The 21,879-nt window shown below is 47.8% G+C and overlaps 1 protein-coding gene and 1 pseudogene across 1 annotated transcript; both read right to left on the bottom strand.

Annotated features, from left to right (window-relative positions):
* Nucleotides 1-3,688: 3,688 nt before the first annotated feature.
* LOC144600458 (interferon-inducible GTPase 5-like) lies at nucleotides 3,689-10,308 on the bottom strand. Its single transcript, XM_078412076.1, has 3 exons — nucleotides 10,243-10,308; nucleotides 8,653-8,788; nucleotides 3,689-4,948 (listed from the first exon to the last, which is right to left on the bottom strand). The coding sequence occupies exons 2-3, from the start codon at nucleotides 8,670-8,672 to the stop codon at nucleotides 3,745-3,747; spliced, it is 1,224 nt and encodes a 407-aa protein (XP_078268202.1). The 5' UTR covers nucleotides 8,673-8,788; nucleotides 10,243-10,308; the 3' UTR covers nucleotides 3,689-3,744.
* A 2,080-nt stretch (nucleotides 10,309-12,388) lies between these two features.
* LOC144600309 (interferon-inducible GTPase 5-like) lies at nucleotides 12,389-14,104 on the bottom strand (annotated as a pseudogene).
* Nucleotides 14,105-21,879: the final 7,775 nt, after the last annotated feature.

Raw genomic sequence — 21,879 nt, 5'->3', positions numbered from 1 at the left:
TCTTTGCAAATTTCTTCGTATTATTCCTGATCACATAATTTAATCAGTCACACATTGTGGAAATAGGTCATTCTGCCCAACTTGCCCACAAAATACTCAATTGTGCTTTTTATTGTCACATCTGTTAATTGTTAACACAGTGAAATTAGTTTCCTTCACACTGACCAACATGTCCCATCTACACTAGTCCCTCTTGCCTGTGTTTGACCCATATCCATCCTAACCTGTCCTATCCATGTACCTGTCCAAATGTTTCTTAAACATTGCAATAGTACCTGCCTCAACTACCTCCTCCGGCTACTTGTTCCATCCACCCACCACACTTTGTGTGAAAGTCACCCTTCAGATCCCTATAAAATCTTTTCCCCCTTCACCTTAAACCTACGAGCTCTGGTTCTTAATTCCCATACTCTGGGCAAAAGATTCTGTGCATCTACCTGATCTATTCCACTCATGATTTTATACATCTCAATCAGACCATTATACACCTCTACTAGATTAGTCCTTTACCCAAACTAAATTCAACACAACTCTTAAATGATCTGTTATTTCATTAATTAAGGGAACCAATTTGCTCAGTGGAAAATTTAGAACAGTCTGCAGTCTGAATAAATTACGCCTGTCTTCATTTCTTTAAGTCCCCCATATCTGTAAAGTCTTTATGACGAACCAATTTTTTCTATATTTTATTGATTACCACACAATACCCTGGATTGCATCCTCAATATAGCAGATGACTTTGACTTGTACAGTCTGTGGAATGAGGTGCTGCCCATTGATTAATGTTTGTAAATACTATGTGCATGAGTTGCATGGAATCTTGTACTCTATGGAGGACCTTGGCAACCTGTGGAAAGGTGCAATGCATTTTCGCAGGACACACAACTCTCTTGGTGTTTCTCGAGATACATTGCGCTGTGCAACCAAACGTAAGAAAAACGTCAGACCACAATATTTCCATTTCTATTGAAGTTTTATCTTGTACAATCGCAAGGCACAGATATGTATTTATGAGAGAAATATTCGGCATATTGTACGTTAATCACAGAGCGCTTTTCAATTATACAGATCGTGAACATACATTGCGCTGAAAATCAGAATTAATACAGTTCATAAGTTCGAGGAGCAGAATTAGGCCATTCGGCCCATCAAGTCTATTCCACCATTCAATCACGACTGATCTATCCTTCCCGTTCAACATGCGTTAAATGAGCATTTACAATTCAGATTTTAAGCTACGCATTATTTTTACCCAATGTAATGGCAGTTTCTATACCTTCTCAAAGTCCAACTTCGATAGCCATTACTGCTCGGGGATGGAATGGAGGTATAGCTTCGCACGCATCGCACTCTGAGATAACAAAACGAATCTTCCAAACATCTTTTCTTGATTTATTGGTCTTTATTAAAGTAGCACAATCAAAGAGTAATTCATAACCTTTCGTCCTTATCAACTGTTTGTTCATCAAACAACACAGTAAAATTCATATAGTCGTTACCGTGTGGTTCTTGCGAGTGTAGCTGGCGTGAGTATGACTGGTGCGAGCCTGCTAAAGAACTGTATTCTCTCCAACCTCCGAGACTAAACTGACCCACAATCTCTGTTGCTACGTTAGCCTCCTCCTATGTAGACACTCCCCATTACGTATTAAATCACACCCACAAACATGCAAAAAATGCATAAACTAGAAATATTAAACATAGCCATAATACAATGACAGTAACTAAATTAAGCATAAATGGCTCCTACACCCAATATAATTCCTTTCAAGAGATCATAATATTTTGTCATGTTATCTATTGATTTTTGTGTTATAAATTCACGGTTTTTACCTGTGCTAATAAAAATGTCGAAAGATTGTTTAGTTGTGTTGCATAATTATTATCTATATAATTATTAATTCTACCCCCATCTCCACGTGTTAATATAAAACTCTAAAGGGAGAAGAAGCAAGAATTGTTTTACCATTTTAATAGTTCTTCAATTATTCGCAATGGCATTCAAGGTTTTTAAAGACCATGACAACTTCTTGCGTGTGGGATGTGCATCACATATTGGTAAGGATTAGAAACATAGAAAATAGGTGCAGGAGGAGTCCATTTGGCCCTTCGAGCCAGCACTGCCATTCATTGTGATCATGGCTGATCATCCACAATCTTTTTAGTAAATTCTGTGATTGAGGCTTCTTCATCATTGTGATGCAAGGGAACTTCAACACGGACTGCCCTCTGTACACAGGACCTTGCCAAAAGCCACTGGTGCCAACTTCCTGAAGTACAATTCATTCACACATCCGACTGGTGAAAATTCACAGGTCAATGAGACAAGAGCCTAGCGGTGAAAATCTGACCCAACTATAAACCTCAGAGGTTTGTAGGGATGATGGATTTGCATTTTTCCAATAATTTGTGTGCTTTACTACACCTATTTTTTGCTAAATATCCCCAGCGTTCCAGCTGCATTTTGATGCCTGTCAAATTGGCTGCATACTGTAAGGTGCTGTTGATTGGTACCTGGCAATGGTGCAACGGGTAGGTCTGCTGCCTCAGTAACTGAGATCCAGGTTTGATCCCTACCGAGGGTACAACCTGTGTGAAGTTTGCATGGTTTCCATGTGACCATGTGAGTTTCCACTGGGGTGCTCAGGTTTCCACCCACACCCCAAAGACGTGTAGGATTGTAGGTTAATTGACCTCTGTAAAATTGCCTCTAGTGTGGAGTGAGTGGATGAGAGAGTGGGGTACAGTAGATATAGTGTGAAAGGGCGATCAATGGTCAGAGTGGAATTGGTGGGCTGATGGACCTGTTTCCATGCTGTATCTCCAAACTGAAAGTTCACCAAACTGTGCCTTCTATAGGCACATACTTAATAACATTTCACCTTGATTGTTATACAGCTTCTGAATTTGTGGAAGTAAAACCTGTCCATCTCACTGGTGGTTCTTCATCATCATAAATATACTATCCCTCTTCTAGTTATCCAGCAAGATTTGGCATTTGACTTCTTCAGTCTATTGATTACTTTCAATCTATTGAAAGTAAGCATGCAGGTATAGCAGGCTGAGATGAAAGCTAATGGCATGATGGCCATCATCACGTGAGGATTTGCGATAAGGAGCAAGGAGGTCCTACTGCAGTTGTTCAGGGCCCTGGTGAGACCGCACCTAGAGTATTGTGTGCAATTTTGGTCTCCTAATTTGAGGAAGGACATTATTGCTATTGAGGGAGTGCAGCGTAGGTTCACCAGGTTAATTCCCAGGATGGCGGGACTGACATATGATGAAAGAATGGGTCGACTGGGCTTGTATTCACTGGAATTTAGAAGGATGAGAGTGGATCTTATAGAAACATATAAAATTCTTAAAGGATTGGACAGGTTAAATGCAGGTAAAATGTTCCAGATGTTGGGGGAGTCCAGAACCAGGGGCCACAGTCTAAGAATAAAGGGGAGGCCATTTAAAACTGAGATGAGAAAAAACTTTTTCACCCAGAGAGTTGTGAATTTGTGGAATTCTGTGCCACAGAAGGCAGTGGAGGCCAATTCATTGGATGAATTTAAAAGAGAGTTAGATAGAGCTCTTGGGGCTAGGGGAATCAAGGGGTATGGGGAGAAGGCAGGCACGGGTTACTGATTGTGGACGATCAGCCAGGATCATGTATGGGCAAATGGGGTCAGTTGAACTTGGCATAATGTTTGGCACAAACACTGTGGGCTGAAGGGCCCATTCCTGTGCTGTACTCTTCTATGTTCTAATGTCAAACGCTACCCTCACCACCCTCTCCGCACTCTCCGTCAGTTCCTTCAGCGCATCTCTCAGGATCTTGAAGGTCATGAGAAACGATGAACCTGCTCCAAAAATGGAGCCGATGACTGGGGCAATGTGTAGAGCTAATTCCAGGGCTGAAACCGTAACAACAGCAGCTCCCCAACCTATCCTCGTAATTATATCTGGAGTTATTTCTCCCAGCAGGGGAGTTTTTGCTGCTGCTTTCAGCTCCTCCATGGATTTACCTGTTCTGTCGGCCAGTCGCTGAAGGGAAGTGTCATTAAGACCCAGGCATTTCCTGAAATGGATGATTGCTCCAATCAGTATGCCAATGTCACACGCGAGAGAGACTCCAGGGACTGGGATGGCTCCTAATACTCCCGAGAGGGTCGCCCATGCCCAGATCTCCTTCTTCAGCAACTCACTTTTCTTCTGAACAATCTCCACGCTGAGGTTGGGAAGGGCCAGGACAAAGATCCTTTTCTGTATATTTGGTAAATCACCTTCCAGTGCTTCAGTCAAATCATCAAAATCATACTTATCCTGTTTAAAACCGGATATCAGGAACACCCTGGGATCAGTGATCCCGACCTTCCCCAACCTACAGAGGCAGTCACTCCGGATCTTTTCCAATACTTCTTCTTCATCAAATTTCTTCTGTTGCATCTGCATTGCATGAAGGTCAGCGTCAATCTTCGAGCGAACAAAATAGAACCTCTTCCCCAGCCGCTTAATCTCCTTGGCAAGTTTTGCATCATTCTCTGTGAATCGATTAGCTGCCACTATGATGAAGAAATCGTATTTTTTAAATTGCATTTCCTTCAGATAGGAACCCGCTGTGAATTGTGTAGATCCGATCCCCGGCAGGTCCCAGTAGCGGACATTGGGCAGATTGGGATGTGGGTATCCGGTTCGCTCCATTGTAGTTTCTGTGAACCCAACCTCAGCCGCTCCCTCATCTGTGCTACGAAGCCCTCTCATGGTGTTGATGAAGGTGGATTTTCCTGTACCTGAGTCTCCCGTCACGGCGATGTTCAGCTCGGTCTCGTCCAGTTCTTTCATCTTATTCTGTATCATGGGTTTAATCTTTTCCACACCACCCGTTTGGAAGTCGGACTTCAGTTTGCTGAGCTCAACCTGTGTGAAGATTGTGGGGGTCTCAGACTGAGCCGCCTGTTCACTGAAAGGAAACATGTGTTGGAACATGACTGAACGGAAACATGTGTTGGAACATGACTGAAAGGAAACATGTGTTGGAACATGACTGAACGGAAACATGATTGAAAGAAAACCATGACAGTTTCCAGTTGAAACAGCATCCAAATACATTGCACATTGCATCATGACCAGATATCCTCGTGTCAATCTGACCTATTGATTGTACAGCAGGCTAAACAAAGCATTTCACTGTACTTCAGTACACATGCACAACAATAAGGATAAACACAGTTATGGTTGAAATGCTTTTCCTGTTACAGAGCAAAGTGAAGAGATAATCTGTGCAGTGGGATTATAAAGAGATATATAAAATTATGAGGAACATCTGTATGGTGATTAATCACTTGTCTTTTTCTCAGGGTAGGTAACTAAAATCTAGATGGTTTCCAGTTGAGGGGGAATGATGACTGGTGGCTATTTGGAACGAGCTGTCAGAAAAGTGGTGGAAACAGGTACAATGATAATAATCATAATCGTAATTTATTAACCAATTATGTTTTGCAAAATTAGGCAATAGACAATAGGTGCAGGAGGAGGCCATTCGGCCCTTTGAGCCAGCACCGCCATTCAATGTGATCATGGCTGATCATTCTCAATCAGTACCTCGTTCCTGCCTTCTCCCCATACCCCCTGACTCCGCTATCCTTATGAGCTCTATGCAACTCTCTCTTGAATGCATTCAGAGAATTGGCCTCCACTGCCTTCTGAGGCAGAGAATTCCACAGATTCACAACTCTCTCACTGAAAAAGTTTTTCCTCATCTCAGTTCTAAATGGCCTACCCCTTAAACTGTGGCCCCTGGTTCTGGACTCCCCCAACATTGAGAACATGCAACATACGAGGAATTTGGTTTGCCTTACAGTCATACCAAAAAAGCACAAGGCAAAGAGTGGCAATAAAGGGGGCTTTTTTCTGGTTGGCTGCCAGTGACCAGTGGAGTTCCGCACGGGTCAGTGCTGGGGCTATTAATATTTAGATGAGGGGATTGAAGGCTTTTTGGCCAAGTTTGCAGATGATATGAAGATAGGTGGAGGGGAGGTAGTGTAGAGAAAGCCAGGACACTACAGAAGGACGTGGACAGGTTGGGAGAGTGGGCAAAGAAGTGGCAGATGGAATACAGTGTAGCAAACTATGGACTCATTCATTTTGATAATAGGAATAAAGGCGTAGACTATTTTCTAAATGGCGACAGATTCCACAAATCGGAGGTGGAAAGGGACTTGGGAGTCCTGGTGCAGGATTCCCAAAAAGTTAATTTGCAATTTGATTGGGTAGTAAGGGAGGTAAACACAATGGCAGCATTTATTTCAAGAGGACTAACATACACAAACAGGGATTTAATGCTGAGGCTCTGTAAGACGCTGGTCAGGCTGCAATTGGAGTATTGTGAGCAATTTCTGGCCCTATATAGAAACATAGAAAATAGGTGCAGGAGGAAGCCATTCGGCCCTTCGAGCCAGCACCACCATTCATTGTGATCATACCTGATCATCCACAATCAGTAACCTATGCCCACCTTCTCCCCATATCCCTTGATTCCGCTAGGCCCCAGAGCTCTATCTAACTCTCTTAAATTCATCCAGTGATTTGGCCTCCACTGCCCTCTGTGGCAGAGAATTCCACAAATTCACAACTCCCTGGCTGAAAACGTTCCTTCTCACCTCAGTTTTAAATGGCCTCCCCTTTATTCTAAGACTGTGGCCCCTGGTTCTGGACTCGCCCAACATTGGGAACATTTTTCCTGCATCTAACTTGTCCAGTCCTTTTATGACTTTATATGTCTCTATAAGATCCCCTCTCATCCTTCTAAACTCCAGTGAATACAAGCCTAGTCTTTCAATCTTTCCTCTTATGACAGTCCCGCCATCCCAGGGATCAATCTTGTGAACCTACGCTGCACTGCCTCAATTACAAGGTTATCCTTCCTCAAATTAGAAGACCAAAACTGTACACAATACTTCAGATGTGGTCTTACCAGGGCCCTGTACAACTGCAGACGAACCTCTTTACACCTATACTGAAATCCTCTCATTATCTGAGGAAGGATGTGCTGGCTCGGGAGAGAGTCCAGAGGAGGTTTACAAGAATGATCCCTGGAATGAGTATGTTAACACATGATGAGCATTTGACAGCACCAGGCCTCCACCACAGCAGTTTAAAAGAATGAGGTGGGGCCTCATTGAAACTGAGTGAAAGGCCTGGATAGTGTCAGGTGTTATGGGGAAAAGGTTGGAGAATGGGGTTAGGAGGGAGAGATAGATCAGCCATAATTGACTGGTGGTGTGGACTTGATGGGCCAAATGGCCTAATCCTGCTTCTGTCAGACCATGAACATGGTCATTTGGAGTATCGCCTGCAGTTCCACTCACCCATCGGAGGAAGGATGCGATGGTCCTGGAGAAAGTGCATACAACGTTTACCAGAATGGTGCCTGGATTAGAGGTATTTGCTATCAGGATAGGTTGGACAAATTTGGATCTTTTTCTCCCGAATGCTAGAGGTTGAGGGGGATACCCGATGGACAGAATCTTTTTCCCCAGGATGGAAATGCCAAAGAATACCTAGCATAGCTTTCAGGTTAAAGGACTAAAGTGTAAAGAACATTTATGGGGCAAGTTTTTACACTGGAGAGTAATGGGTGCCTGGAACGTACCACATAGGGTGGTGGTGTAAACAGATATGGCAGTGGCGTCTAAGAGGCTTTTGGCGAGGCACATGTGTATGCAGGGTATGGAGGGATATAGATCATGAGTTGGCTGATGAAATTAGTTTACCTTGGCATTATGTTCAGCAGAGACATTGTGGGCTGAAAGGCCTGATCCTGCACTGACTGGCCCACATCACGACACTGCAAGTCTATCCACTAGCCTCAAGGTTGGGGTCAGGAATGTTCTGGGTAAAGCTGCAACCACAGATCCATCTTCCCCACTTGCCTGCAATGAGCACAGCTCAAACAACACTGTGCACTGTCCCACACTCAAAATGATCACATCTTCCACGACCAACACACAATGGGTTCACTGTGTGCCAAGCACAAGATGCCATGCTGCTACTTACCTGAGCTACTCTGAGAACAACTCCAAACCCCAAACCCTGCACCAACAAGCATTTTAGTGCAAAGGGATGCTGCCACCATTAGCATGCACAGCATGCTGCTTATGAAAGATATCACTATTCCTTCTGAAGGAAGGACTCAGCTATTGAGGAAGTATGACCGGGCCACTTGCTCAGGGCAGTTAAAAAGGGATATGAATTGGTTGTCTTGACTCCAATGTCTACATCGTGAAAAGAGATTAGATGCAAAGAGAAAGGACTTCAGTTGCCGATCAACGAGCTCTCTCCTGTAACAATGGGCAATCTGAGCACTGGCCATGCCCTGCGCTGGCAGGTTGTACTGAGGTAAGGAGACGCAGGGTGACAAGGTACAGGGTGACAGGGAGACAGGGAGACAGGGTGACAGGGTGACAGGGAGACAAGGTGACAGGGTGACAGGGAGACAGGGTGACAGGGTGACAGGGTGACAGGGAGACAGAGTGACAGGGAGACAGGGTGACAGGGAGACAAGGTGACAGGGAGACAGAGTGACAGAGTGACAGGGTGACAGGGTGACAGGGTGACAGGGAGACAAGGTGACAGGGTGACAAGGTGCGGCGTGTCCGGACCTACCTGGAGCTGCCTCCTCCCATTTCTGATCTCTGTGTGTCGCTGCCGGCCTGTGTGATGATCCAGTGATCCTCGCGCTGCGCTGAGGTGAGGTCGGGGATCAGAACTCCTCTTCGTCCTTGGATGTGCGAGTCTTCTCCTTCAAGAGGAAAGTAGTGAGAGAGTGAGTGCTGGTTTGTTCTGTACCAGAAATCCCTGAGGCTATTGGGAATATCACCCTTAATCGGGATGGGTTTAATGCAATCTACTAGAAAGTGGGCATGTACACGCTGGAGTTTAGGAGAATGAGGGGGACATCATTGAAACTCACCAAATAGTGAAAAGCCTGTGTAGAGTGGATGTGGAGAGGGTGTTTCCACTAGTGGGAGAATCTCAGAACTAAAGGACGTTCCTTTAGGAAGGAGACGAGCAGGAATTTCTTTAGTTAGAGGGTGGTGAATCTGTGGAATTCATTGCCACAGAAGGCTGTGAAGGCTGTGGAGACCAAGTCAATGGAGTTCTCTCAGGCAGAGATAGATTCTCCAATGTTATGGGTGTCAGGGGTTATGGGGAGAAGACAGGAGAATGGGGTCAAGAGGGAGATATAGATCAGCCATGATTGAATGGCGGAGTAGCCTCAGCTATTACATCTGATAGAGAACAATGTTACTCACCAGTGGCAAATTCTCCACCATCAACATGTGACAGGGACTAGTTGGGCCGAAGGGTCTATTTCTGTCCTGCAAATGCTACCACTAAAAGAGATCAATCGAAATGAGCAGGTACCGAAACAATTTTCAGAACCAGTGGGGTCACAGTTTAAAAATAAGGGGGAGGCAATTTAGGACTGAGATGAGGAAAAACATTTTCACCCAGAGAGTTGTGAATCTGTGGAATTCTCTGCCACAGAAGGCAGTGGAGGCCGATTCACTGGATGTTTTCAAGATAGAGTTAGATTTAGCTCTTAAGTCTAAAGGAATCAAGGGATATGGGGCAAAAGCAGGAACGGGGTACAGATTTTAGATGATCAGCCATGATTATATGGAATGGCGGTGCTGGCTCAAACGGCCGACTGCTGTACTTATTGTTCTCTGTTTCTATGAGTCTCATGTGGCACCGAGAGAGGTTGGATATTCTGCATGGGGGGAGGTCCCAGGCCCGTGGACAAGTCTCAGAGAGGGGCAGGCAATGCGCTCAGCCTCCTCGCCGCCCACAGGAGACCGCGAGGCTGGAGATTGTTTAGTGCCCGGGACAATCGGGCAGACTGCTAACGTGGCAACAAACACCAGCGGCCACTCGGTAGCTCCCCCATCATGATTCCCAATCTATTTGCAACGAATTATCTGTATTGATTGCAACGCCCCTTCTCTGAAATCACTACCATTCCGAAAATAGAGCGCCGCGCTGGTGATCCGGGGGGGGGGTGGGATTCACACAGATGGAATTCTCAAGTGTTGCCGCAGTTTTCCTATTTTCTGTGGGATTCAGTCGCTTTGCAGCAGATTACATGGAGCGCTGAGCGGAACATTGCTGCCTTGCAGCGTGACTCCATTCAACATCACACCATCGCGCTGACAACTCGCCTCAGTTTGTGCTTCAACCACTTGTTCCTACCTGCACTCGTTCTGCAAGCAATCGTCAGAGGAGAAAGATGCGGAGCTGAACAGAACAAACAGTTGTGTGGCTCGCCCCTCTCTCCCCCCACTCTCTCTCCCCCCCCCCCCCCCCCCGCTCAGTCGCTTGGCCCCTCTCTCCCTCTCTCTCTCTCTTTTTTTCATTCCAAGGACTTTATTCAACAAATACATATTACAGTGTGCCATGCTCTTCCTCAGGACTTTCATGTAGTCGCCCCCCAGGACATCCCAGAAGGCTCTAACAAACTCAACTGTCAGCCCATCCAGCCCAATGATAAGGGGTCATTGGAGGAGTTGACCATCCCATCGTCCGTGAGCAGCTCGACGAGCTGTTTGCGGGTTCCTCGCCCTTTCTCCAGAGAGAGAAAGAAAGGTGAAGCCCGGTCCAGATCGTGCAGCATCTGGACTCGCGACCTCACGTAAGGACCTCGGGACCGCTCAAGCTGCAGTTCCCTCAGCGCTTCCTTCCTCTCCTGAAACTCTCCCCACTCACAGGAGTCCTCACCGTCCCGACCCAAGCGAGACTCTGCGTCGAGTAACTCCTTCCCGAGTCGCTCGACAGCCGCATCCCGCCTTCTGGTCGACCCTCCCGTGTAGTCCTGACAACAAAGACGGATGTAAGCTTTCCCCACATCCCACCACTGCCTAAGGGAAGGGAAGCCCCTCTGCCTCTCTCTCCACTTCGCCCAGAACCGCCTGAAAGACCACTGGAATCGGCGATCCTCCAGCAGCTGGTTATTAAAGTGCCAGTACGCGGACCCAGCCCGTGTGCGCGCTGGGATAAAGTCCACTCGCACCAGGCATTGGTCCGAGCATGGCATCGCCCGCATAGAGGCCGCCGAGACCCGGGAGACATACGGCCTGGATATGTACACACGATCGATACGGGAACCACCCCCCTCAGACCTCCGCGAAAACGCGTTGGAATCATGGGTGGTGATTCCGCCACGCATCAACCAGCTCGAAAGACTCAATCACACCTCTCAACTTCTTCACCACTGCAGGGGCACACTGAATACCAGAGCGATCTCATGCCTCAAGGGTACAATTGAAATCCCCCCCAAGGAAGACACACTCTCCGCAATCAATAGTGCTCAGCAGAGCAGTCACCTCCTGAAGTAAACGCGCCTGCATCGTGCCGGTGCTGGGGGCGTACACGTTAATGAAATGTAACGGCACGCCATCCACGATCACGGCCAGATAGAGCAAACGGCCTGGCACAACTTCCTGCACCTTCACAATCTCTGGCTGGAAAGTCGAGGCCAACAGGAAAGCCACCCCACTTGACTTTGTGCTGAGGTGGATCATGTAGACCCCCCCCTCCCACTCCAGGACCCAGGCGAGCTCGTCACTAACAACAGTGTGCGTCTCATGTAGACCCCCCCCCTCCCACTCCAGGACCCAGGTGGGCTCGTCACTAACAATAGTGTGTATCTCTTGCAGAAAACTCACTGCATACTTCCCCTCTCTGAGGACCGATAGATGGTGAAATCTCCGAAAGGTCCCCCCTTCCCCCGTTGTTGGGGCCGCAACTGTTTACCATATATATTAATGATTTGGAAGAGGGAATTAGAAGCAACACTAGCAAGTTTGCGGATGACACAAAGCTGGGTGGCAGTGCAAACTGTGAATAGGATGTTAGGAGGTTGCAGGGTGACCTGGACAGGTTGAGTGAGTGGGCAGATGAGGAAAGATTGAAAAGACTAGGCTTGTATTCACAGGAGTTTAGAAGGATAAGAGGGGATCTTATAGAAACATATCAAATTATAAAAGGACTGGACAAGCTAGATGCAGGAAAAATGTTACCAATGTTGGGCGAGTCCAGAACCATGGGCCACAGTCTAAGAATAAAGGGGAAGCCATTTAAAACTGAGGTGAGAAGGAACTTTCTCACCCAGAGAGTTGTGAATTTGTGGAATTCTCTGCCACAGAGGGCAATGGAGGCCAAATCACTGGATGGATTTAAGAGAGGATTAGATAGAGCTCTAGGGGCTAGTGGAATCAAGGGATATGGGGAGAAGGTAGGCACGGGTTATTGATTGGGGACGATCAGCCATGATCACAATGAATGGCGGTGCTGGATCAAAGGGCCGAATGGCCTCCTCCTGCTCCTATTTTCTATGTTTCTATGTTATTACTGGTGCAGATATTTCTCCCAGCAGGAAAGAATCAGCTGCGGCTTTCAGCTCTCCCACGGATGTGCCTGTTCTCTCGGCCAGTCTGCGGAGAGAAGCATCATCCAGACACAGGCATTCACGGAAATAGATTATCGCTCCAGTCAGGATCCCAATATCACATGCGGCAGAGAGACCTGGGACTGGGACCGGGACCGCTCCCACTCCTCCCGAGATGATCGCAAACTCCCAGAAACAGTTCCTCAAAATCTCACCTTTCTTCCGAATAACCTCCACACTGAGGTTGGGACGGGCCAGGACAAAGACAGATTTCTTTATATTTGTTAAACCATCTGCAAGTGCTTCGATCAACCGAGGGAAATCATACATATTCTTCTGAAAACTGGATATCAGGAACACGATGGGATCAGGGAACCCAGCCTTTCCCAACCGGCTGACGCAGTCACTCCGGATCTTTTCCAGTTCTGCATCTTCATCAGATTCCCTCCCTTCCTCCCACATTGCATTAAGGTCAACATCAATCTTAGAGCGAACAAAGTAGAACCTCTTCCCCAGCCGCTTAATCTCATTGGCAAGTTTTGCATCATTCTCTGTGAATCGACCAGCTGTCACTAGGATGAAGAAATCGTATTTTTTAAATTGCATTTCCTTCGGGGAATCGTGGGGAATCGTGGAGATCCGATCCCCGGCAGGTCCCAGTAGCGGACATTGGGCAGATTGGGATGTGGGTATCCGGTTGGCTCCATTGTAGTCATTGTGAACCCAACCGCAGCCGCTCCCTCATCTCTGCTACGAAGCCCTCTCATGGCGTTGATGAAGGTGGATTTTCCTGCACATGTGTCACCCGTCACGCCGATGTTCACCTCGGTCTTGTCCAGCTCGTTCACCTTCTTCCTAAGCAGAGGTTGAATCTTTTCCACACCACCCGTTTCAGAGTCGGACTTCAGTTTGTTGAGTTCATCCTGTGTGAAGTCTGTGGGGGTCTCAGACTGAGCCGCCTGTTGACTGAAAGGAAACGTATTTGGTGAAAGGTTCCAGTTGAAATGAAACCAACTGAAATAAAGCACCTTCTCTCCCTTTCCCTCTTCTCTTCCCGTTGCTCCACCTGGATACACACCATTTCTCCCACAATCCCGCCCTTTCCCCCTTCCCCGTCACCTTCCACATTTATCCCATTTCACGCCTCTTCTCTGGTCATAGGAGTGGAATTAGGCCATTCGGCCCATCTATCCGGCAGGTTCCACTTATCTCAGTCTTTGTATCACTGGCCTTCCTTCAGTCATCACCCCCCCTCCCCCCAACATCCATCAACCTATCACTTGCCTGACTTAGTCCTGCCCCAATCCTCATCCAGCCGCCTCCCTCCAATCACAGTGAAGAAGGGTCCCGACCCAAAACGCCACCTGACCCCAGAGATGCTGCCTGACCCGCTGAGTTACTCCAGCACTCTGTGAAACGCCACCTGTCCCCCAGAGATGCTACCTGACCCGCTGAGTTACTCCAGCACTCTGTGAAACGCCACCTGTCCCCAGAGATGCTGCCTGACCTGCTGAGTTACTCCAGCACTCTGTGAAACGCCACCTGTCCCCCAGAGATGCTGCCTGACCCGCTGTGTTACTCCAGCACTGTGCTTGAGGTGAGGGAGGAGAGGTGGAGAAGTAACATTGTGTGATGTATGCGGACATACCTAGAGCTGGCATTTCCCATTCTCTGTCTCTCCTTGTTTCACCTGTGTGATGATCCAGTGGTCCCAGCACGGCCCTGGGGGGAGAGGTCTGGGCACACGGGCTGCTCCTTGTCTGCACTTGTGTGTGTTCTGCTGGAGGAAAGCAGAGAGATTGCTGCTGGTTTTTTCTGTACCAGAGGTGTATGTAAGGCTGCAAAGTATATCCCTCAATCAATACACGTCATTTGGCCCAACTGGTCCGTGCCGACACAATGCCCCATCCAGGCTAGTCCCACATGTTTGCAATTGGCCCACAGCTTTATAAACCTGTCCTGTCATGCGACTGTCCAATGTCCGTTAGATGCTGTGATGGTTCCTGCTTCAATTACTTCCTCTGGTAGCTGGTTGCACATGCCCGCCACCCTCTGAGTAAAAAAGTTGCCCCTCAGGTTCCAATGAAATCTTTCCTCCCTCACTTTAACCCTAAGCCCTCTTGTTTTTTATTCCACTACCGCGAGTAAGAGACTGTGCATTCACCATCAATTTCCCTCATGATTTTATACGCGTCGTTCAGATCACCCCTCATCCTCCTGCGCTCCAAGGAATAAAGTCTCAGCCTGCCCAACCTCTCCCTAGAGCTCAAGTCTTCGAGTCCTGGAAACATTCCCGTAAATCTTCTCAGCTCTTTCCAGCTTAATTCGGTTCAGTTCAGTATAGTTTATTATCATGTGTACCGAGGTACAGTGAAAAGCTTTTGTTGTGTCCTATCCAGTCAGCGGCATTGCAATTGGGCCATTTACACTGGACAGATACGCGATAAGGGAATAACGTTTAGTGCAAGGTAATGCTGGTAAAGTCTGATCAAAGATAGTCAGAGGGCCCTGGGAGAGGTAGATAGTAGTTCAGGACTGCTCTCTAGTTGTGTTGGGATAAAAACCCTGTGACAGGAACTTGCTGTGAATCTCCCAGTGATTCTCAGGAACAAGTTGCCTCTGCAGAATAAAGAAATTAGACTTTAAAATTAACCAACGCACATTCCTCTCACCTTCGCTCCCCCCATCCCCCACCCTGGTTGTTTAATCAGCTGCATAGTTCACATTGTTTCCCTTCAGATCCCACCTTTCCCAGCACACGGGACCCGCCCTGCCTGACCTCATTTGTTACCAGCCCTGATGTCCTGATCTTTTCTCACCACCACACCACCCCCCCCCCCCCCCCCCACCCACCTCCTACTTTCAGTCTGAAGAAGGGTCCTGACTTCTGAAACATCACCCATTCTTTTTCTCCACAGAAGCTGCCTGACCCGCCGGGTAACTCCATCACTTTGTGTCTATTTCTGGTTTAAACCTGATCTGCAGTACTTTGTTTCTACCTCCCTAAATCCTGCTTGTGTAAACAGAGTGTCTGGGAAACACCCATCCTTTATCGGACAGCGTTTGCTTTCTCTGCTGTAGGTTAATTTCCGCTCGAACATCAGAGTTTATGTGGAACAAAACACGTGAAACACACACAGACGCACGCGCACACACACACATGTACACACAGTCATACACACACACATGTACACACATAGAGTCAGAGTCACACACACAAAAACACACACAGCCATACACCCACACCCACACACATACACACAGTCATACACACACATGTACACAGTCACACACGCACAGTCACACACACAAACACACACAAACACGCGCACACACACATAAACACGCGCACACACACATGTGCACACACACACACATGTCACACACACCTGCTGCCCTGGTCGATCAAACCCAGTGAACACGATTCCACGCCGCACTTTTGCCAACTCTCACTTCAATTCACCCGTTAATGAAAACCACGTGCCCTGGAGATCCAATAAGGCTCAAGATGTGTGTGGGCTCTCTTATATACAAATAGACAATAGGTGCAGGAGGAAGCTATTCGGCCTTAAGAGCCAGCACCGCCATTCAATGTGATCATGGCTGATCATTCTCAATCAGTACCCCGTTCCTGCCTTCTCCCCATACCCCCTGACTCCGCTATCATTGAGTTCTATCTAACTCCCTCTTGAAAGCATCCAGAGAACTGGCCCCTACTGCCTTCTGAGGCAGAGAATTCCACAGATTTACAAGTCTGAGTGAAATTCTTTTCCTCATCTTCCAAATCCAGAATTGCCTTCTCCCTGGTAGGCTCCAGTACAAGTTGTTCTAAGAATCCATCTCGGAGACACTCCACAAACTCTCTTTCCTGGGGTCCATTACCAACCTGATTTTCCCAATCTACCTGCATGTTGAAATCTCCCATAACCACCCTAGCATTACATTTGCGACATGCCAATTTTAACTCTTGATTCAACTTGCACCTTATGTCGAGGCTACTGTTTGGGGGCCTGTAGATAACTGTCATTAGGGTCTTTTTACCCTTACAATTTCTCATTTCTATCCATACTGATTCTACATTTCCTGATTCTCTGTCACCCCTTGCAAGGGAATGAATATCATTCCTTACCAACAGAACAACCCCACCCTCTCTGCCCACCTGTCTGTATTTTCAATAGGTCGTATACCCCTGAATGTTCAGTTCCCAGCCCTGGTCCTCTTAGTAAGATAAAGATACACACGCACACACGCACACACCCGCCCGCCCGCTGTCCTGGTCGATCAAACCCAGTGAACACGATTCCAAGCCGCACTTTTGCCAACTCTCACTTCAATTCATCCCGTTAATGAAAACCAAGTGCACTGGAGACGTGAAATAAAAATAACATCAAACGCTGGAAACCTTCAGCAGCCCAGGCAGCCAATGGATCCTGGAGCTGAAACACTCAACTCAGATTTGATAACTTAGAGATAGACACAAAAAGCTGGAGTAACTCAGCGGGACAGGCAGCATCTCTGGAGGGAGATAACTCAGAAACTGACGACAGATTCTCTCCGTGGCTGCTGCTGCCTGTCTCACTGAGTGTTTGAACAGTTTCCAGTGCCGCTGCTCCGGTTCTGGTCCTTACCTACTTCGGTTCAGGAGGAGACTCCGTCAGTGAACGACCGCTGTGGTCGCCGCTCCAGTCCGCTGTGGTCGCCGCTCCAGTCCGCTGTGGTCGCCGCTCCAGTCCGCTGTGGTCGCCGCTCCAGTCCGCTGTGGTCGCCGCTCCAGTCCGCTGTGGTCGCCGCTCCAGTCCGCTGTGGTCGCCGCTCCAGTCCGCTGTGGTCGCCGCTCCAGTCCGCTGTGGTCGCCGCTCCAGTCCGCTGTGTGCCTGCACATTCCCTCTCCCCGTGTCAAGTACTTGGATGGATTGCTGCACCTTATCCAATAAGGCTCAAGGTGTGTGTGGGCTCACCTGTTGCCGAGTGACTTTACACTTTACCCGCCGGCGCGACTCAGCCACTCCCGACCCGGGGCAGTGCGGAAACAGAGACTGTTTGCCTGTTTGTGTGAAGTGTGTGTGTGCGTGCGGAGTGTGAAGTGTGAGTCGTGTGCGTGTTTGTGTGTGAGTGTGAAGTGTGTGTGTTTGGGGTCACTGTCAATGGACTGAATACATCACGCGGGGGGGATGACAATTTGGAGACGTTTCTAATCGTGATATCATCATATCATATATATACAGCCGGAAACAGGCCTTTTTCGGCCACCAAGTCCGTGCCGCCCAGCGATCCCCGCACATTAACACTATCCTACACCCACTAGGGACAATTTTTACATTTACCCAGCCAATTAACCTACAAACCTGTACGTCTTTGGAGTGTGGGAGGAAACCGAAGATCTCGGAGAAAACCCACGCAGGTCACGGGGAGAGCGCCCGTAGTCAGGATCGAACCTGAGTCTCCGGCGCTGCATTCGCTATAAAGCAGCAACTCTACCGCTGCGCTACCGTGCCGCCCTGCAAATGTAAACTGCAACCTCGGAGTGAATGCGAAACTGCAACCGAGAAAACAAATATTGCCGAGAAAGGGTGTTTCCTTGATACGCAAGCAAGATTTATAGAAAAGATAGAATAGACAATACACAATAGGTGCAGGAGAAGGTCAATCGGCCGTTCGAGCCAGCATCGCCATTGAATGTGATCATGGCTGATCACCCACAATCAGTACCCCGTTCCTGCTTTCTCCCCATACCCCCTGATTCCGCTATCAGTAAGAGCTCTATCTAGCTCTCTCTTGAAAGCATTCAGAGAATTGGCCTCCATTGCCTTCTGAGCTCGAGAATTCCACAGATTTACAACTGTCTGACTGAATTTTTGTTCCCCTCATCTCCGTTCAAAATGGCATACCCCTTATTCTTAAACTGTGGCCTCTGGTTTTGGACTTCCCCAACATTGGGAACATGTTTCCTGTCTCGTGTCCAATCCCTGAATAATCTTATATGTTTCCATAAGATCCCCTCTTCTCCTTCTAAATTCCAGTGTATACAAGCCTAGTCACTTGTCACCTCACATTTATCCATGATAAACTGCATCTGCCATGCATCTGCCCACTCACACAACCTGTCCAAGTCACCCTGGATCCTCATCGCATCCTCCTCACAGTTCACACTGCCACCCAGCTTTGTGTCATCCGCAAATTTGCTAATGTTACTTTTAATCCCTTCATCTAAGTCATTAATGTATATTGTAAATAGCTGCAGTCCCAGCACCGAGCCTTGCGGTACCCCACTAATCACTGCCTGCCATTCTGAAAGGGACCTGTTAATCCCTACTCCTTGTTTTCTGTCTGCCAACCAATTTTCTATCCATGTCAGCACCCTACCCGCAATACCATGTGCTCTAATCCTGCCCACTAAACTCCTATGTGGGGCTTTATCAAAGGCTTTCTGAAATTCCAGGTACACTATATCCACTGGCTCTCCCTTGTCCATTTTCCTAGTTACATCCTCAGAAAATTCCAAAAGATTAGTCAAGCATGATTTGTCCTTTGTAAATCCATGCTGACTCGGAACGATTCTGTTACTGCCATCCAATTGTTCCGCAATTTCTTCTTTTATAATTGACTCTAGCATCTTCCCCACCACTGATGTCAGGCTAACTGGTCTATAATTCCCATTTTCTCTCTTCCTCTTTTCTTAAAAAGTGGGATTACAATAGCCACCCTCCAATCCACACGAACTGATCCTGAATCTATAGAACATTGGAAAATGATCACCAATGAATCTACGATTTCTAGAGCCACTTCCTTAAGTACCCTGGGATGCTGACCATCAGGCCCTGGGGATTTATCAGCCTTCAGTCCCATCAGTCTACCCAACACCATTTCCAGCCCAATGTGAATTGCCTTCAGTTCCTCCGTTACCCTAGGACCTCTGTCCAATAGTACGTCTGGAAGATTGTTTGTGTCTTCCTTAGTGAAGACAGATCCAAAGTACCTGTTCAACTCAACTGCCATTTCCTTGTTCCCCATAATAAATTCACTTGCTCCTGTCTTCAAGGGGCTTTCACTTCACTTGTTGCCTGTGACTTTACCTTTTCCCCGCCGGCGCGACTCAGCCACTCAGACCCGGGACAGTGCGGAAACAGAGACCGCTAGGGGACAATTATACCGACAATGAGAAACCCACGCAGGTCACAGGGAGAACTCTGCCCAGACAGCACCGTAGTCGGGATAGAACCCGGGTCTCTGGCGCTGCAAGCACTGTAAGGCTGTAACTCTACCGCTGTGCCACCGTACCGCCCAGTCTAGGTTCACCGGCAATGGACTGAATACATCACGGGGGGGAAACAAGACAGACACAAAATGCTGGAGTAACATAGAAACATAGAAAATATGTGCAGGAGGAGGCCATTTGGCCCTTCGAGCCAGCACCGCCATTCATTGTGATCATGGCTGATCGTCCACAATCAATAACCCGTGCCTGCCTTCTCCCCATATCCCTTGATTCCACTAGCCCATAGACCTCTACCTAACTCTCTCTCTTAAATCCATCCAGTGATTTGGCTTCCACTGCCCTCTGTGGTAGAGAATTCCACAAATTCATAACTCTCTGGGTGAAAAAGTTCCCTCTCACCTCAGTTTAAAATGGCCTCCCCTTTATTCTAAGACTGTGTGGCCCCTGGTTCTGGACTCCCCCAACATTGGGAACATTTTTCCTGCATCTAGCTTGCCAGTCATTTTATAATTTTATATGTTTCTATAAGGTCCCCTCTCATCCTTCTAAACTCCAGTAAATACAAGCCTAGTCTTTTCAATCTTTCCTCATATGACAGTCCCTCCATCCCAGGGATCAATCTCGTGAATCTCGTGAATCAGTAACTCATCGGGACAGGGAGCATCTCTGGATAGAAGCAATGGGTGACCTTTCGGGTCAAGAACCTTGTTCAGAATGAAGTCAGGGGAGAGGGAGATACATAGATGAGGAAGTGTAAGGTGTGAAAACGAGACAAAGGGGGTGAAGGTCAAGGAAAATGTATAATAGAATCATTGTTAGCTGGGAGAAGGGAACAACAAAGTAAACAGAGATAAAATCTAGTCGGAGACAGAGACTGTGAGGAGGAAGGGATGGGTAGAGAGGGGAAGCCAGGGGTGCTTGAGGTTATGTTCATACCGCTGTGGTGTAATCTGCCCAAGTGAAATATGAGGTGCAGTTCCTCCAATTTACACTGGGCCTCACTCTAATAATGGAGGAGGCCCAGGACAGGAAGGGCAGTGTGGGAATGAGAGGGGGAGTTAAAGTGCTGAGCAACCGGGAGATCAGGTAGGTTTAGGCGGTCTGGGCAGAGGTGTTCAATGAAACGATGTTGGAGGAGTTGCAAGTGACCCTCTGCCTCACATGAAATGTCTGTCAGGGTCCTTGGATGGAGTCGAGGGACAGGTATAGGGACAGGTGTAGCATCTCCTGCAGTTGCAGGGGAAAGGAACTGGGGAGGGGGTGGTTTGGGTGAGAAGAGGCGAGTTGACAAGGGAGTTGCGGAGGGAACGGTCTCTGCGGAAAGCGGAAAGTTGTGGGGATGGGGAGATGTGGTGAGTAGTGGGATCCTGTTGGAGGTGGTGAAGATGCCGGAGGATTATGTGCTGGATGTGACGGCTGATGGGGTGGAAGGTGAGGACAAGGGGGACTCTGTCCCTGTTGTGACTGGGGGAGGGGGAGCAAGGGCAGAGCAGCAGGGTACCGAGGAGACACGAGTGAGGGCCTCATCTATGATGGGAGAGGGAACCCCCGATCCCTAAAGAATGAGGACATGTCTAATGTCCTGGCATGGAGCACCTCATCTTGGGCGCAGATGCGGCGTAGACGGAGGAATTGGGAGTGGGGGATAGAGTCTTTACAGGAAGCAGCGTGAGAGAGGTTAGTCTAGATAGTTGTGGGGGTCAGTGGGTTTATTATAGATGTCAGTCGATAGTCTATCTCCTGTGATGGAGGCGGTGTGATCAAGATTCGGTATGTGTGTGTGTGTGTGTGTGTGTGAGTGTGAAGCGTGTGTGTGTGTTTGGGGTCACTGGCAATGGACTGAATACATCACCGGGGGGGGGGTGACAATTTGGAGACGTTTCTAACCGCGATATTGCCACGTAAACTGCAACCTCGGGGTAGAAATGAAACTGCAACCGAGAAAACAAATATTGCCGAGAAAGGATGTTTCCTTGACACGCAAGCAAGATTTATAGACAATAGACAATAGGCAATAGGTGCAGGAGTAGGCCATTCGGCCCTTGGAATGTTATAGGAAATATATTGTCAAGCTGGAAAGGATGCGGAGATTTATGAGGATGTTGCCAGATCTCAAGGGCTTGAGGTACAAGGACCAGTTGAGCAGGCTGCCACTCTAGTCCTGGGAGCGCAGGAGGATGACAGGTACAAAATATAGGCACTTCTTACAGAAGTGGGCAAAATTGTG

Source organism: Rhinoraja longicauda, chromosome 15 (genome assembly GCF_053455715.1).
Source record: "Rhinoraja longicauda isolate Sanriku21f chromosome 15, sRhiLon1.1, whole genome shotgun sequence".
NCBI lineage: Eukaryota > Metazoa > Chordata > Chondrichthyes > Rajiformes > Arhynchobatidae > Rhinoraja > Rhinoraja longicauda.
This window is presented reverse-complemented; position numbering and strand designations above follow the sequence as displayed.

Excerpts from the sequence above, each read along its gene's own strand:
- LOC144600458 (XM_078412076.1), bottom strand. The coding sequence starts at position 8,672 with ATGGGAGGAGGCAGCTCCAG. Across the intron at positions 4,949-8,652 it reads ATGGGAGGAGGCAGCTCCAG|TGAACAGGCGGCTCAGTCTG; the intron begins GTAGGTCCGGAC and ends GTTTCCTTTCAG.